Here is a 17,500-nt window from a genome sequence, read left to right as displayed (position 1 = left end):
TTGATGCTCCAGTTGCCTGTAAAAGCAAAGAATAATAATAACTATTATTATTGCTATTAAACTATCATTTTAGGCCTAATGTTACAATACGGAAAATTTCTAATAAATTTAGGTACAATGTTACAAGCATTCCAGGTCCAAAATAAAGATGAAATTAAACATTCAAGTGAGGCATCTGAAATTCAATTCCACAAGGCGGAGTCAAAACCTGTTGAATTTGAAACATTCTAACATGACCGTGAACAGGGCTTCGTAAACAAAATCTTTGGGCTTGTGGTTGAGATTGGGCAGGGGTGGAAGTGGAAGTAAGAGGGAAATAAAGACTTATTTCACATGATGTCTTCCATGCTTCTGTTCACATATATATGCTCGACCTTCGTCCCCACCCGCAAGTTACTTTCGTCTGTCACTAGTGAGAGTGCTCATACTAGAGCCAACATTGATGCTCGTTTGATTGTGCTGTTGTCAGTTTCTTCTTTTAGCCAATTTGGAAGCTACTCTATATCCACAATTTTCAATCTAAAAATATTTTTCTAAAAAAAGCTTTTAAGTAACATTTGGAATGTACTAGATTATAGATCAGTGAATATATTTTCCATGGTATAATCGACACTAAATTTATAAACCGTGAGATACATCTTAGATTACTTCGTTTGGAAAACTTTCTCCGATAATAATTCAAAATATAAATAAACTTTTGTATTGTACATTATGGATATATAAAAATGTATTTTAGAGTATATATTACGAGTTTCACAATCCATAAAATGTGAATTCTACCGAGATGTGAATTCTAAATTGCATAATTCAACATTATTCTACCGAGATGTTTTATTTATTTATTTATTTATGCAATCAAAGCTTAATTTATTATAAGTAGGAATTTTATAATTTAAAATACAAATATTTAGCTTGTAAGTTATAAAATTTATATATACATTTAATAAGGTTATTTTCTAGTTCAAATTGTTTGATGGACTTTCGTATGACACATTCCGCAAATCTAGTATCTCCTCTGTAACGTGCAATCCAAATCAGTTGTTGATTAGTTGTTGAGATCATTTTAATTGTTATCCAGAGTTTTATCAAGTGGAGAATTATACAATTTTTTTTGGATTTCGTTAATTGAATACCATAGCATTATCTGTCTTGCCTTTTATTTCTTATTGTTACTTTGTTGCTTCCATTGAGCTTCATGATTGAGAATACTCAAATGAAAGAAATGCAAGTAAAAGATTACGCAACATACAGAGGAACTACAAGCTATGGTGGAATTGTTGGAAATTCGAACCACCGAACAACGTACTAATTCTAAGTAGATGAACGCTCAAATAGAGAAGATGCATACTGATAATCAATCTCGAATAGATCAATTACATAGAACACTAGAGTTATTCATACAAACACAATCTTAGCTTCATGGTGATTCGTCTACAAGCTGCATGAGTCCCTTTATAAAAAAAAAATTCAGTTCACACTCCAGGCAACACATTCCACTTGCCAGTGTATTTGTTGCCTATTTCGGAGGTTGACCTCATTTTGGGTGCTAGTTGGCTCAAAACAATTGATCCACATCTAGCTGACTATGAAACATTGAAACTACAATTCCTCCATTGTGATAAGATGACCATTTTGGGGTAAAATTGATAAATTGCTTAGGCAGGCTCATTTGTACCACATTAGAAGATTGGTACACAAAATTTCTATTGTAGAAGTCTACAGTATGAGACAACTTCCACCTCCTAATGCAAATTCTACATTATTGGAGCTGCCACATGACATGTAACCCAACTTAGCTTTATTGCTTCACTCTTATAGTGTGGTATTTTCTACTCTGAAAGCCTTGCCACCAAAGCATGTAAATGATCACTCTATTACTTTGTTACAAGTTTCTCCTCCGGTTAAACCTTATCGTTACCTACATAGTCAAAAGGAAGAAATTGAGAAATTGGTGAAGGGTATGCTTGAAAAAGGCATCATCCAACCTAGTAAGAACCCTTTTTCTTCGCCAATTATACTGGTTAAAAAGAAAGACGATTCTTGGAGAGTATGCACTGACTATTGAATACTCAATGCTATTACTATTAAGGATAGTTATCCTATTCCAATGGTGGATGAATTAATTGATGAACTTTATAGTGTTGTTTTCTTTTCTAAATTGGATTTACGTTTAGGATATCATCAAATTTTGCTAAATCCTGAAGATAGGCATAAGATTGCCTTTCGAACACATCATGGCCACTATGGTGGCTTGTTATGCCTTTTGGATTCACAAATGTGCCTACCACATTCTAGAGTTTGATGAATGAAATTTTTTGTGGCCTTCTTCGAAAACTTGTGTTGGTCTTCTTTGATGATATTCTTATATACAACCCTTATTGGAAAGCTCATTTATATCATCTAAAGGTGGTCTTAAAAATATTACAACATCATCAATTATATGTGGGATTCTCTAAGTGCTCTTTTGGAGTGCAAGAAGTTGAGTACCTTGGACATACAATATCGGGCTCCGAGTTGGCAATGGATCAAGGTAAATTACTTGTTGTTCAAGTATGGCCACAACCCAAAAATTTGAAACAATTGTATGGGTTTTTGGGACTTACTGGATATTATAGACGTTTGTAAAAGGGTATGCTCAAATAGTTGCTCCATTGACAGAGTTATTGAAGAAATATGCATTCCTTTGGATAGACAGTGCCACTACTACTTTTGTTGTGCTTAAGCACGCCATAACATCTTCACCGATTTTAGCAATACCCAACTTTAAGGAACCATTTGTGCTTGAAACCGATGCTTCAGGTTCTGGTGTGGGAGCTGTTTTGAGCCAAGACAATCATCTCGTTGCTTACTTTTCAAAAAAATTGTCTCTAAGAAGGCAAAATCAATCAACATATATGTGAGAATTTTATGCGGTTACAGAGGCTTGTGCTAAATTTCGCCATTATTTATTGGGCCACAAATTCATCATTAAAACTGATCAAAGAAGCTTGAAGGAGTTGTTGGAGTAGAACTTACAAACACCTGAACAACAACAATAGTTACCCAAATTTCTGGGATTTGATTTCACAATTCAAAACAAGCCTGGAAAAGAAAATACTCTAGCATATGCTTTATCTAGAAATCTCATGTTGGCTTGGTATGAACTTGTTAATACTTGGTTACAACAAGTGGTTGCCTTGATTCATGAAGATCCGAGATTACTTGAATTGTATAACCAATGTTGAGATAATACTTTGCAGGATAAAGCTTATACAATTAAGAATGGGTTGTTATTATGGAAGGATAGAATTGTTGTACCTCAAAAGGCTGAACTAATTCAGCAACTGTTGCAGGAGTTCCATGGCTAAAAAAATGGTGGTCATGCAGGAGTAGCCAAAACATATGTCCGAATCTGTTCTCAATTCTATTGGCCAAAGATGCATGATGATATCATAAAATTTGTGAAGGAGTGTGTGCAGGAGTAGCCAAAACATATGTCCGAATCTGTTCTCAATTCTATTGGCCAAAGATGCATGATGATATCATAAAATTTGTGAAGGAGTGTGTAGTTTGTCAACAAGCAAAGGTTTCTCAACTCTTTCCAGCTGGGTTATTACAACCTTTAATTATTCCCTAACATGTGTGGGAAGACATTTCTATGGATTTCATCATCAAATTGCCTCCTTCTCATGGATATTGTACTATCATGGTAGTTGTTGATCGATTGTATAAATTTGGACATTTCATTCCTTTAAAATAAGCTCTTACGAGCAAGATTGTTGTTGATGCTTTCCTTAATAACATATTGAAACGATATGGGATGTGATAGCCTCTTCCTCAAGCTAGGTTGAGCCAAAGCTTAAAATGGTGACTATGATGGATGGTGGATTCGCGAAAGCTTAGTGTTGAGAGAAAATAGATCTCGATTTTGGTGATTTAATGGTGGGATGAATGTGGTTTGTGGAGCTCTAAGAGAGGTTAGGTCAACTCTAGAGAAATGTGTGCTAGAGTGACATCTTGGAATGCTCTAGCAAGTGACCAAGAGAAGAAGTATAACTCAAAAATAATTTTGGCAGCATAACATTATCATTCTCAAAGTGAGAAATACATGTGGGAGACACCTCTATTTATAGAGTAAGGTGTCTCTAAAATGGTCCAAACCCTAAAATGCTAAAATGCACTAAAACCTTAAAAATGCTATCTTGGTAAAGGAGAGCTTGACATGTGACAATCCTCAATCTCACAAAATGAACCACTTATGAGTTGCCATGTATAAAACTACTTTATGAAAAGCCTTTCCAATAGGACAATGACACATGACCACTACCTATGTAAGAGAACTCTCCAAGAAAGGCTTTGCCACGTGGCATGTGTGGGACGTCTTCCACCTTAAGCTAGGGTTAACTTAATTAAACATTAAAGGATTACTTAAGCTAGGCGCATATGATGCTCCATACTTAAGCAAAATTATTTTTAAAACCCTACACTACTTGGCTCTTAATACAAGACTTTCAAAGGAAAACCTACACTACATGACCTTTAATATAAGGTCTAAAAATTCCTAATCTACTAAAGATACTTCATTGTGGCCTAAAAGAAAAGAGCTTTGCTTCACCTTGTAAAGATGACTCCATCTTTTCATGAAAGTGTTTGGCCATGCTAGGGAGTATGTCATCAAGATGCCAAAGTCGATTGTGTCGGATCGAGATCCAATTTTCATTAGTTCCTTTTAGCAACAATTGTTTAAAGCACATAGTACCACATTAGCAATGACTTCAACCTATCACCCTCACAATGATGGACAAACTGAGGTACTGAACAAGACATTAGAGATGTACCACTACTGCTATATTTTTGATAATGCGAAAACATGGCATTCAATGATTCCTTGGACTCAATTTTGGTACAACTCCAGTTTTCAACACAGTCTTAAAATGTCTCCATTCAAGGCTTTATATGGTCACAATCCTCCATTAGTGGCACATTATGGTAATCATTCAGGAACCCCTATAAATGTTCAAGAATCACTGAAGACAAAGGATGCGTTGCTGCACCAACTTAAAGCAAATCTACAGCGAGCTCAGAACTATATGAAACAAGTTAACAAACATAGAAGAGAACTTCAATATGAAGTGGGAGATTTAGTTCTGGTTAAGCTTTAGTAGTATAGGCAACATTCATTGGGTTTGAGAAAAAGTCAAAAGTTAGGCATGAAATACTTTGGACCCTTTGAAGTGTTAGCACAAATTGGTTCTGTCACTTATAAGCTTCAATTGTCGAATTCCGCAAGAATCCATCTAGTTTAGTCCAACACTCGAACCTTATGTACCATTGCCTTTAAAAATCATGGAAGTGAGCCCTATAGTTCAACCATTGAAAGTCCTTGCTCACCGCATGATCATTCAAAATTTTAGGGAGATTTCTCAAGTACTCATTTAATGGGAAACTACCAATGAAAATGAAGCTATGTGGGAAGATTTGCAGATCATCAAACAATCTTATCCTCACTTCAACCTTAAGGACAAGGCTGTGGTCAATAAGGGGAGTAATGTAACGTGCAACCCAAATTAGGACCCAAATCAAAGCCTTCCACCCAACAAAACATAGATCAAAATAAAAGTGATGTGGCAAAATATTCAGAGGGTAGGGTGACACAAAGAGGCACTAGGGTAAGGCGTGGGAATGTTTTATTGGAGGGGTACACTAAATGAAACGACATGTGTGTTGGTGAGCTCTTGACCTAATATTCTTCTTCTCTTTGTTTCTTCATGGACCTTTGCTGAACTTTTCTTCCTTTGACAAGTTGCTAGTATTGATTGCTTCCTAGAAGTTTATCACTGTATCATCTCCATGTTTCTTTAATTATTTGTTGAGACCATTCTGATTGTTATCCAGAGTTTTATCAAGTGGAGAATTATACAATTGCTTTTGGATTTCGTTAATTGAATCCCATAGCACTATATGTCTTGCCTTTTATTTCTTACCATTACATCCTCCATCGTTTGAAAAAAATACGAAGGTCTTACCTCAAAGAGTTAGCTTAATTAAACCTCTACAAAACCTTGACCTCAAATAATATTGTTTGCCAAATACAATTCCTAATGCCAAAACTTACAAGATTCTGGACGAGAGCAACACATTTTAGTCTCTTCTACTAATTTGTATAAGTAAAAGTTCATTAAAAATAGTATAAATAATTGAACATCACATGATTAAAAGGCTAACTTTTTTTATATTTAAGGTTTATAGAACTAAGTTTTTTGAGATACAACTTAAGCCTTGGAGTCACTTCATAAGTTCCCTACCTCTAAGGACTAAGAAAAGTAGATACCGAGAAGACAAGATATTGAGAAGATCATAAATTGAGAAGACTAGATACCAAGTGGGCCTAAGGACTCACATATAGAGAAAATCTTAGAGAAGAGAGAAAAGAGTCGATCTCCTGGACAAAAGATAATGCCAAAAAGGAAAGGAACTTACTTTTAAGAGGGGTTACTAAGATTATATCAAAAAGATTTGCGAGGTGAGGAACATCAAATTCTACTAGGAAGAAACACTTGAGGGCAGTTCGATTTGTTAATGTCATGGTTGGAAGGACCAAGCGAAGTATGTCAATCATCACCTTCACAAATGAAGACTTCTAAGCCATTGACCCTAATCAGGACATTCCCATGGTAATTATCATTGAATCGACCAATTTTGCACCACAAAAAACGTTGGAGGACCAAGGTAGTTTGGTGGACATATTATAGTGGAAAACATTTTGGCGATCAGGTTTGTCAAGGGAGCAATTATGACCTATGACAAAAAAATTGTTGGATTCTCAGGGGGAGCAAGTAGAAATAAAAGGCTACGGTGACTTGTATACCATGTTTGATGAGGGAAGTAGAAGATATAAAATCATCAAAGTGTGATTTGTGATTGTTGATGCTAACACCTCATACAACATCTTGCTAGGACAACCTTCACTTAACAAGCTTGGGGTGATAATGTTAGCTTCATATTTAACCATGAAGTTCTTATCATAGTTTGGTGAAATCGTTACCATTCATGTTGACTAGAGGACGACACAAGAATGTTATATTGATAGATTGAAGATAAAACCTACACTAGCTAAACTGAATCAACATTGGCATAATGAAGAATGAATCGTTGCTATGATTGACTTAAAATCATGCATGAACAACATAAGGACAAAACCTAAGGAAAACAATGCATTCTGACAACTAGGAGAAAGAGAGCATGACACACTATTAGGAGGCAATTTGAAAATGGATGTCATGGGAATCATAATCAAAGTGTTAACAAAAAATTGAAACCTCTTCGCTTGGATAGCCATTAACATGTCCAAAAGACATCTTGTGAGTAATATCTCATAAGCTTTCAATATGTAAAGAGACAAGGCCAGCCTCTTAAAAGAAATCAAGACTTGCAAAAAAGAGAAGACCACCCACAAAACATGAGGCAATGATGCATAAATACGATACAAGTATCACATATGACACTATCTAATAGACAATTCATCTCATCCTTGAAAATATAGGACATAGTACACACACACACACACACACACACACACACACACACACACACACACACACACACACACACACACACACACACACACACACACACACACACACACACACACACACACACACACACACACACACACACACACACACACACACACACACACACACACACACACACACACACACACACACACACACACACACACACACACACACACACACACACACACACACACACACACACACACACACACACACACACACACACACACACACACACACACACACACACACACACACACACACACACACACACACACACACACACACACACACACACACACACACACACACACACACACACACACACACACACACACACACACACACACACACACACACACACACACACACACACACACACACACACACACACACACACACACACACACACACACACACACACACACACACACACACACACACACACACACACACACACACACACACACACACACACACACACACACACACACACACACACACACACACACACACACACACACACACACACACACACACACACACACACACACACACACACACACACACACACACACACACACACACACACACACACACACACACACACACACACACACACACACACACACACACACACACACACACACACACACACACACACACACACACACACACACACACACACACACACACACACACACACACACACACACATATATATATCAAAAAATAAACAAATATTATTATAACCTTTTAAAAATCATATTAAAATTGAAGTTTTTATTAAATATTATCTAAGTGTATATATAAATAATGAACGATAATGTTTCTATCCATATTTGTTGTCAAAGTGTCAATTTTAGAATTTTGTGGCAATCAAATGTAAAATCTTGAAAATGATATAACAAAAATATTATATATATATATATATATATATATATATATCAAAAAATAAACAAATATTATTATAACCTTTTAAAAATCATATTAAAATTGAAGTTTTTATTAAATATTATCTAAGTGTATATATAAATAATGAACGATAATGTTTCTATCTATATTTGTTGTCAAAGTGTCAATTTTAGAATTTTGTGGCAATCAAATGTAAAATCTTGAAAATGATATAACAAAAATATATTTTATGTTTATTTAATGTTTGGAGTAATATAAAAAAATAAAAATAATTATAGTTAAACACTAAAAAGAAAAAAAAATACTACAAGAAAAAATTGTCTGTTGTATGTGTAAGGCCCACTTTTATTTAGTGTCCTAATGTTTAAGGGCTGCCACACTGTTAGGCCTAAAGGCTGACCCATAGAGTGTCAAGGCTCCTAAAGCAGCCAAGGTCCCTCATTTGTAGCTCACTCTAAAAAAAATCAGTGCCCTAACTCTCCTTTTTCTCTCCACATAACCTCTGGTAGGGTTTGGGGTTCATCCAAGTTCAAGTGAGTTCAACCTCCTTCTTCCATTCACGTTTTCAGTTCTTAAATCTGCTTCGGGAACTCTCGTACTCATCTACTTAAGTGTCAGAGTCATTTGGCTAGCCCTTTCCAGGTAAGGGAAGCTAAGGCTTACTCGTGTGTTTCGATTTTATGTTTGTTTTGTTGTTATTTTACGATTTTTGGTTGGTATGATGCTGTGAATGCATGAAATGCCTTGGTATGTTGGTTTGGATTCGTATGTGTGGTTGTTGCAGAAACAAGCTACGTCCATACTCGAGCTCTCGCTCCGGCGGAGAACTCTCGTTTGAGCAAGGTGACATCTCGCTCAGGTGAGAGGAGCTCGCCTAAGCGAGAATGCGTGGGAACCTTGGCATGTCGTTGCAGTTTTAGCCCAGACAAGGGGTGGCCTCGCTCAGGTGAGGAGGGCTCGCCTAAGAGAGAACTAGCGAGTCTGGCAGGGCTCTTTGTTGACAGTCTCGCCTAAGCGAGGACATGTAGCTTGAGCGAAAGACCTCTTTCGCTTGAGCGAGGGTCCCTAGCTTGAGCGAGACTGGCGCAATAATTACTCTATGATTGTTCTTTTCATGCTTTTGGTTGTTAGTTGTGAGCTTGGTTTGAATTTCCTTATTTGACGCATGAAGTGTATGAATATGCATGAGTGAAATGGTTTATGAGTTGTGAATGATAAGTTTAATATGATATTGGCGTGTGATCTGTATTGGATGGTTGGTTATCAAAGTGGCATGATTTTGGCATGATAAATGATTCTATATTGATTGATGGAAACATGATGTTGGGTCGGTTAGGACGTAATTCCATGATAGTTTCGTGTTGGTGCCTCATTTGGTTAGGGCGTAATTCCATGGATCTTTAGGTGAGATCTCATGGTGGTGCCTCAGTTGGTCGGGATGTAATTCCATGACCCCTGTTAGTGGGAGTTCATGGTAGTGCCCCATTTATATAATTTAGTAAGGATTCAAGGTAAGGATTGCATCCTAACACTTTAAAGAGTCAGTTAGTCTCACATAGAGCGTACTGACTCGAGTGGTGAGAGTAGTAAGAGGCTTGGAACCCATTAAGGGCTAACCTTGTGTGTGGGGAAATGAGACACTGGAACAATTAGCTCGGTAGAGCAGTAAAAGCCACCACAAGTGCAAACATTCGCTGAATCCGACTAATTATATGTATCTGGATGAGTCGTGTGACACGTTGCCCGGATACGGACACGAGTACGGATACGACACGGACACAGATACGAAGATACGACTAAATTGAAAAAACATAGGATACGGGACACGACGTGTATATACATGTTAAGTTTGAAGCTGTCAACTAATACATTGCCAACTAACACAAAAATGAATCAAATCTATCTATCTAATATCCAATATGCCAAAAGTAGTGAAAGAATAAGATTTGTTCCTTATTTCAATCATCAAAATCATGTCAAAGATAAAAAAATAATTTTCAAATTGGACATAGTGTGTCCTACAAGTATCGTACGAGTGTCGGTGTCCGATACGTGTCGGACACGGGACACGCCATTTATGAGGCATGTCAGAGTCTCTTGAACTGTGAAATTGTATATAATTGTATGATAAATCCTTTTTCGCTCTAGCTTACCCTTTTGCTTGTTTGATTGTTATCTGTGTGGATTTCTCTTTTTGCGATGATCATCAATTTATTGATGTGAGCAGATACGAGAACTCCCCGTAGTCATCAGGGTGATGAAAGTTCCGCTGCTTAGTCATCTGGATTTGGGCTCTACTCGTTATGTCTTCTCATAGGGCTGTGACCCATGTATTGCATTATTTAGCATTGTATTTTGAATAATTTAGACTTTTTACCCTGTTTTGTATTAGCATCGTGGTGTACCTTGATTATTGTCCTCTAAGTACTTTGGATATCTGTAGAAGTGATGTTATACTCCATTGATCTTGTTTCTTATATTATTTTGTGTGACATTTCCATTAATTAACGTTATTAATTAAATAGGGTGTTACAATATGTTAATTGAATGTTATATCTTATGCTAGTTTAGGAAAATCGGATAGTATGGGATCTTAGGGTGTATTCTCTTATACAACATGCATAATAAAGTCTTACAAATTCAGAAAACATGATTATTAATTGCACACCAATAAGCAATAGTGTTAGCTTCACAACCCTCTTTTTGAAACAATTCTTCTTATCATTTCTAATTGCTTACTACACTTAAATGTATTTTAAACCTATTATAAAACGTATCTTTGTCAGATACGTCATTGCATGGATATGTAGGATGATCCACGTATTGGTGCATTACAAACAAGAGGTCACAAAGTTGCTACAAACAAACTTCAGTTTCTGAAATGCTTACTCAGGATATGGTTAGATCCAAATTTATGCCATGAAGTGATGTCTTTCGATTTGAAGAATGCAGAAGTTACGTATCAGAACGTATTGGACTAGATATTCTGAGAGCAGAAAGCCAAAATCATAGAGTTGAATGTTGATAATGTGATCCTCAAATTTGAGACAATAAAGCAAGGTACAACTCGCAGAAATGCATGCTCGGATTTGAAGAAAGAAAATTCTTGGGATTCATGTTGATAAACCAGGCCATTGAGGCCAACTGAGACAAGTGCCAAATTTTGTTACAATAAGAAACCCCAAAAAAACCACAAAATAAAATGTGAACCTGTATCAATAGAAAAGGAGAACATCGTTTACCTTGATTCCCAAGGCAAGTACAAAATTTGACATTGTGACATGTTCAAGTTAGATACAATGGCAAATAGTTTTAACACTGTTTGAGGCTGAGGTGATACCTTCATCAAGATTCATTACTCCTGATACAAAATTAAGACACAAGTAAAGATGCAGAAACACTGCTCCCTGGTATGCACAACCTTCACTAAAAGACAAGATTGTAAAGAATAATCTTTACTGTCACAAATGGTTAACCAGTGGCATTTTCAGATTGCTCCATCGGAAATGAATGGAGGGGTAAATGGTGAACCAAGTTTGATTAAAAAAAATAAATAAATAAAAGGAATGACCAAAACACAAAAATATAAAGGAAAAAAACCAGGATTGATCATTAAACTGAGATGGGTAAGTTCAAAATTCTACATTTCACACTAAAAACAACCTCCCAAAATAATTTGCAATATTAAATAAATAGTCTCCTTTGACAAATCACAATATTGCAGGTACCAAATCACTGAAGATTCCTCTGCCTTTTACAAACTAAATGGTTCAACTCAATCATTTCTACAAACACCTTAGGGGCACTATAATTCTTATGTCTGTGCTTCTTTTGAAGTCACTGGTCGCAGACAAAAAATTCAAGCTATCATCCTTGCTTCTATTTCTTAGTTTCCATACACACCAAAAGCCAAGACAACTCAAACACAACAATTAAAACAGAGGCACCAACCCAGAGTTAACAGAAATGCCAACAAGTGTACACATTAAAAGTAAATGGATTTTTCTTCTGAAATATCATGATTTAATAATTAAAATTTGTTATAACTTATGAAATTAGGAAGGTCCAAATTATATTATACCAACAACAACACCAATTATATGTATAATGTAGCATTTCTCCATTCAGGATTGCAAATCAAAATAACAAAAAGAGAGAAAAAAGAAAAAGAAAAAGAAAAGAAAGTAAACTATGCAACAACATATAACTCACCAAACATACATTATAGGAAAATAGCTTCTGTATTTCTCTGGCGACTCACACTTTCATGCCACCTTCTATTTACTGGTAAGAAAGAGAGAATAGAGAGAGGAAAGTGGTGAAGAGAGAAAGACAACAACAATTAAATTCTTATGGTTTTATAGAAAGAAAAAAAAAATGAAATAAATTAGAAAAGGTGACAAAAGAAATTTAATGTGATGAAAAAGAAAGTATCGAATATGTTAATTTAAATATAGGTTAATTTATAGTTCATATTAACATATTAACATAAATGGTGAAATAGTAAATGTTATATTATTGAGTTTTTTAAAAACTATCTAGGAAAGTTGAATTAAATTTAAACTTTACTTTTTAAAATAAAATCAAAATTTATTTTAATAAAATTTGTTACATTTATTATAGTAATTATTTTTAGTCTTTCTTTAATGTTTAAGAATGATAAAATATTGAAGATGGAATTTGAATTATTAAAATTAAAAAATTTGGATTAACATAAATAAATATAAAAGTTATGGAAGGAGTTAAGTGAAGAGAAATTTTGTATGTTTTTATATGGCTTGATACATGAAGTTGTGGATAAGATAAAAAGAAATATAAGTTTTTGAAGATATTGTGGATAATTTATTATTGGGTGAGATAGAATAGAATGAAGGATGATTGTGATGAAGGCACGTGGCAGTCATGGCTGTGATAGTGACAGTGACTCCTTTTCACCATCAGCCTCACGTGAAGCCCATCTATCCTTTAACATAATTTCGTATATTCATTTTCAGTCCAATCAAAATTATTTTTTAAATTTAATGCTCCCAAATTTACTTAACTAGTGTGCATTCACAATAATTAAAATCTTGTCACATAATTGCAAGGAATATCTAAAATTTTTAAGGTTTACTATTTTTCCAGACTTGTTATTGTATTTTATTTTAGTTCATGATACAAATTTTGGTCATTCAAAGTTTTGAATTGTTTACTTTTATGTTTTTTTTTAAGATTTTATTAGTGATATTGACAATCCTAATACCAAATTATCAATAAAGAGTTTGGCGGAATGACTAATGTAATTTTTAGTAATTTTTATGTTTTATTCCCCATTTACTAGTTTGACATTATATATAATGATAGATAAAAAAAATACAATTTATAAAAAAATAAAATTACACATAAATTTCTTGTGAAATTTCTTAACATGACCAACCACGAATTATCATCCGTTAATGCTGGACAATAGAAACAAAAAGAAAAGTGATAAAGAAGAAGAAAAAAAAAATATAAACCATTTTTACTTATGTCATTTAAATTCATGCACCCTTCACAGGAAATTGATCAAATAGAAACGGATTTAGAGACAAAATTCAATTATTTATGCACTCATTTAGAAACTATTTTAGAAATTAAGGTTAATAACTCTTTGAATTATGTTATATTCTCACATTGAATATGTTTCAAACTTAGTCATTAAATGGGTCTTCAAAATCAGTAACAAAGATTATAATTACTTCAAATTTATATTCTAAAGTCTGTAATTATTTAAGTGATTAATTCTTGAAACAAAGAGAACACTTTAAAAGAATTTTGATTGTAGTGAACGCATACAATGAAATTAAATGACAGATACGAATGACTTCAGTAATCTAATTTTCTAATTAATCACTGGTTAAAGGGAAAAACTAATGTATAATAGACATTTTTAATATTTTATTTCTTGTATTATATTTTAAAAATTCAGTGGATTAATAACTCAAGAGATGGAACAGCAGAAAAAGTATAACAACTGTTTGCATATTCATTGGCTGAGATTCTCTTTGACTCAGTCAACCTTCTCTTTCATTCACGCACACATGTAAATTTGTAATTCCATTTCGATGTTAATTATGTCCTTTTTTCTGTTTTTTTCTTCTCCCATTCTCGTTTAGTTGGTTATATATATTTGAAATATATATTTTAGGTAAAAAAACTAAAATAAAAAAGATGAAGATGTTGGTTTCTTCTTTACACAAAGCTATGTGTTCGTCTATTAATTGTAGAAACATATAGTAAGATTTTTGGTAAAGAGCATTTGATTTTATTGCTTGTCCATTAAGATCTTGTGTGGTTTTTCTCTAAAACTTTTTTTTGTGTGTGTGCAATATACATATATAGTAGTAATCCTATACATATTCGAAGTGACAAATTTGTATGTATACCTTTTTGGAACTTCAAAATAGTACGACAAATTAATAAATAAAATAAAAGGGGTACTATGTATACTAGAAAAGAGACATGTAGTTTATACGTCACTGTTTTTTTTTTTTATAATTTGATAAAAATGATTAATTATTCAAAATTGAAACCCCAAATTAAGTCCTAAAGTCCCCACCCACACCCATATGTATAAAAATATATAAAAAAAAAAAGAAATTAAATGTAGGTGGTGAGAAAACATAGACACGTGATCAATCAATTTCCCTCACCTTTTGAGATGTGGTGATCCATGGAAATTGGGAACAAGCAGACAACATGTGCTTATCAAAATCCCAGGTCCTCCTTCTGTTTTCCTTAACCAAACAAACCTTTGTGTTGAATTGGCCTTTCCACATTTTGCGAACACGTGCAATTCTACCCAAATGTTGTTGACACATGACAGTGAAAAAAAACCAAACATGGGGTTTTTTTTTTTTTTTTTTTCTTTCTCTCTCTCTTTCTTTTGTTTCTCTCCCCCACCATTAATACTTAAATTAGCATAGCAGAATCCACTCAAAGCCTCACATGTATAAAAAAAATGGAGGGTATATGAATTAATGTTTAGAATATTAAAATCCCCACTTTCCAAGTACGTGTAGAGACCACAAAGAGAGAGAAAGATTGAGAAAGGGAAGTATATATATATATATATATATATATATATATATAATTCTTCATGAAAATGCATAAATGTTATTATAAATCAATACTCATATGTTACATAAGCACCCCCAATAAACTCATATATTCTTCTACTCATATGCACCCCACACCATCGATTATGAACAAAAGAAAAAAAAGAGGAAAAACCCAACAAGAGTTCACAAACTCTCTCTCTCTATATATATATATATAAGAAGCCATATATGAAGATGAGGAAGTAGAGGAATAGAAAGTGATATATTATAAACAAAAATAGAGAAGAAGAAGAAGAAGAAGAAGAAAAAGTGTGCGACGTGAAGAAACAATGAAGACTCACTTATCACGAACATGGAAGACATTGGGGTTCTTGATGACTATATCATACATGTTGATGGAGTTGAACTTGGAGAAGTCTTTTGGGAGGGAAATTAGGTCAATTGAGGAGTGTTTGTGGAATTGGTAGAGGTCAGGGTCTCCATCATAGTACCTCTCCCAACCCAATCCAGTTAAAATTTGTTCAAGAAAAGCATAGGAAGAAACAACTTCACCACTTGGCAAGTGCACCAAAACCTTTCTCTTTGAGCTACTTCCCTTCCCTTGTCTCCCATCTGACCCTTCAGCTTGAGGGTTTTCCACCAACCGATACACACCATTGTTCTTGAACATCCACACCCCAGACATTTTTTTTTCCCTTAACTTTAGCTTTTCTGGTATCTGAAGAAGGGTTCTTCACTTTTGAGCAAAAGGGTATGTGAGAAAGAAAGAAAAAATGGATTTTTAGGTTTAGAGAAGGAGTTTTGGGTTTTTGGTTGTTGTTGTTGAGGAATGAATGCAAAGGTTGGGGTGGCAGGGTATATATATATATATATATATACACACATGTGTGAAAAGATGATGATGAGGGTAAATAAAACAAGAGGAAAATACTCTTGGAAGTGGAAGAGTTAAATGTATGGGCATGTTCAACTTTGGCATAGAATCTAGATATGTGGGGCCTCAATGTTTTCAATAATAAAATATGATTGCATGTGGGTGACCCTAGGGCACGAGAGGTAGCCGTGGGAGAATCTCTTTGATGCATGGTTTGGTGAAGTTAATCTTTTTAGTTATGACATTAATTGTGTCTTAGAATGAAGTATTTGGTGAAGTGATAGAGTTGATTTGATTTGGTGCATGTGTGAGTGTGTGAGTGTGGAGAAGAAATAGAAAGTGAATGAAAGAAAGATTTGGTAGGACGTAGATCACGAGAGTCCACGTGAACATAGTGGGGTTGCTTTTAGATGTTACATTGTGTGTCTTCTGATGTTGGCTACTCATCATTGGGAATAATTGGACACCCTTAAAACCCATCAATTTTAACCACCTTTTTATGTCTATGCTCAAATATGTCGGAGCCTTTTCTCCTCATTCTCAACACCATAATTATTACCTAATCATAAAACAAATTTAAATTAAATATTTTTCTTCCATGCTAGATTTTAACTCTATGAAGATATCACTGTAACTGATAATTAGTTTTGTAAGGTTGAATTATGTTTAAAAATTACTTTAAGACGATATGAGTATTATTCGAAATTTATTTTAACGAAATTTATTGTTTGTTGAACTATTATATTATAAGAAAATTTTTCATTAACAACTATTTTAGTGACAAGAGATTGTTAGTTACTGTAGTGACCAATTTAAATATCGATTTACAGAATAAAAAAAATATTAGTTACTAAAATAATCATTATTATGAATAAAAAATTATAATTGGTATCTAAAATCAAAGAAATTAATTTATAAATTGGTTACTAATCATTAGCTACTAAGGTTTTGACTATAAAAGAAATTAGTTTTTAAATTAGTTTATAATTAATTAATGATCAATTATAATTTTGTATTCGTAATAGTGACTATTTTACTAATCAACGATGTTTTATTTTGTAATTTGATATCTAAAT

At 34.1% G+C, this 17,500-nt stretch overlaps 1 protein-coding gene and 1 long non-coding RNA gene across 2 annotated transcripts; both read right to left on the bottom strand.

Moving 5' to 3' along the window:
* Window positions 1-11,103: 11,103 nt before the first annotated feature.
* LOC114195547 (uncharacterized) lies at window positions 11,104-12,801 on the bottom strand. The gene is made up of 3 exons (XR_003606509.2): window positions 12,684-12,801; window positions 11,714-11,832; window positions 11,104-11,615 (listed from the first exon to the last, which is right to left on the bottom strand). It is a non-coding gene; the product is annotated as an uncharacterized LOC114195547 (long non-coding RNA).
* Window positions 12,802-15,731: 2,930 nt separating this feature from the next.
* LOC114193932 (flowering-promoting factor 1-like protein 2) lies at window positions 15,732-16,403 on the bottom strand. The gene has a single exon (XM_028083933.2). It carries the CDS (start codon window positions 16,233-16,235, stop codon window positions 15,888-15,890), a length of 348 nt encoding a protein of 115 aa, XP_027939734.1. The 5' UTR covers window positions 16,236-16,403; the 3' UTR covers window positions 15,732-15,887.
* Window positions 16,404-17,500: the final 1,097 nt, after the last annotated feature.

The sequence above is a fragment of the Vigna unguiculata genome, chromosome 8 (genome assembly GCF_037176805.1).
Source record: "Vigna unguiculata cultivar grain cowpea cultivar isolate G323 ecotype 2 chromosome 8, ASM3717680v1, whole genome shotgun sequence".
In the NCBI taxonomy this organism is placed as follows: Eukaryota; Viridiplantae; Streptophyta; class Magnoliopsida; order Fabales; family Fabaceae; genus Vigna; species Vigna unguiculata.
The sequence above is the reverse complement of the archived record's forward strand: the minus strand, read 5'-3'. Positions and strand labels throughout refer to the sequence as shown.

Bases quoted from the DNA above. Each gene is read 5' to 3' on its own strand.
- LOC114193932 (XM_028083933.2), bottom strand. From the start codon at position 16,235: ATGTCTGGGGTGTGGATGTTCAAGAACAATGGTGTGTATCGGTTGGTG.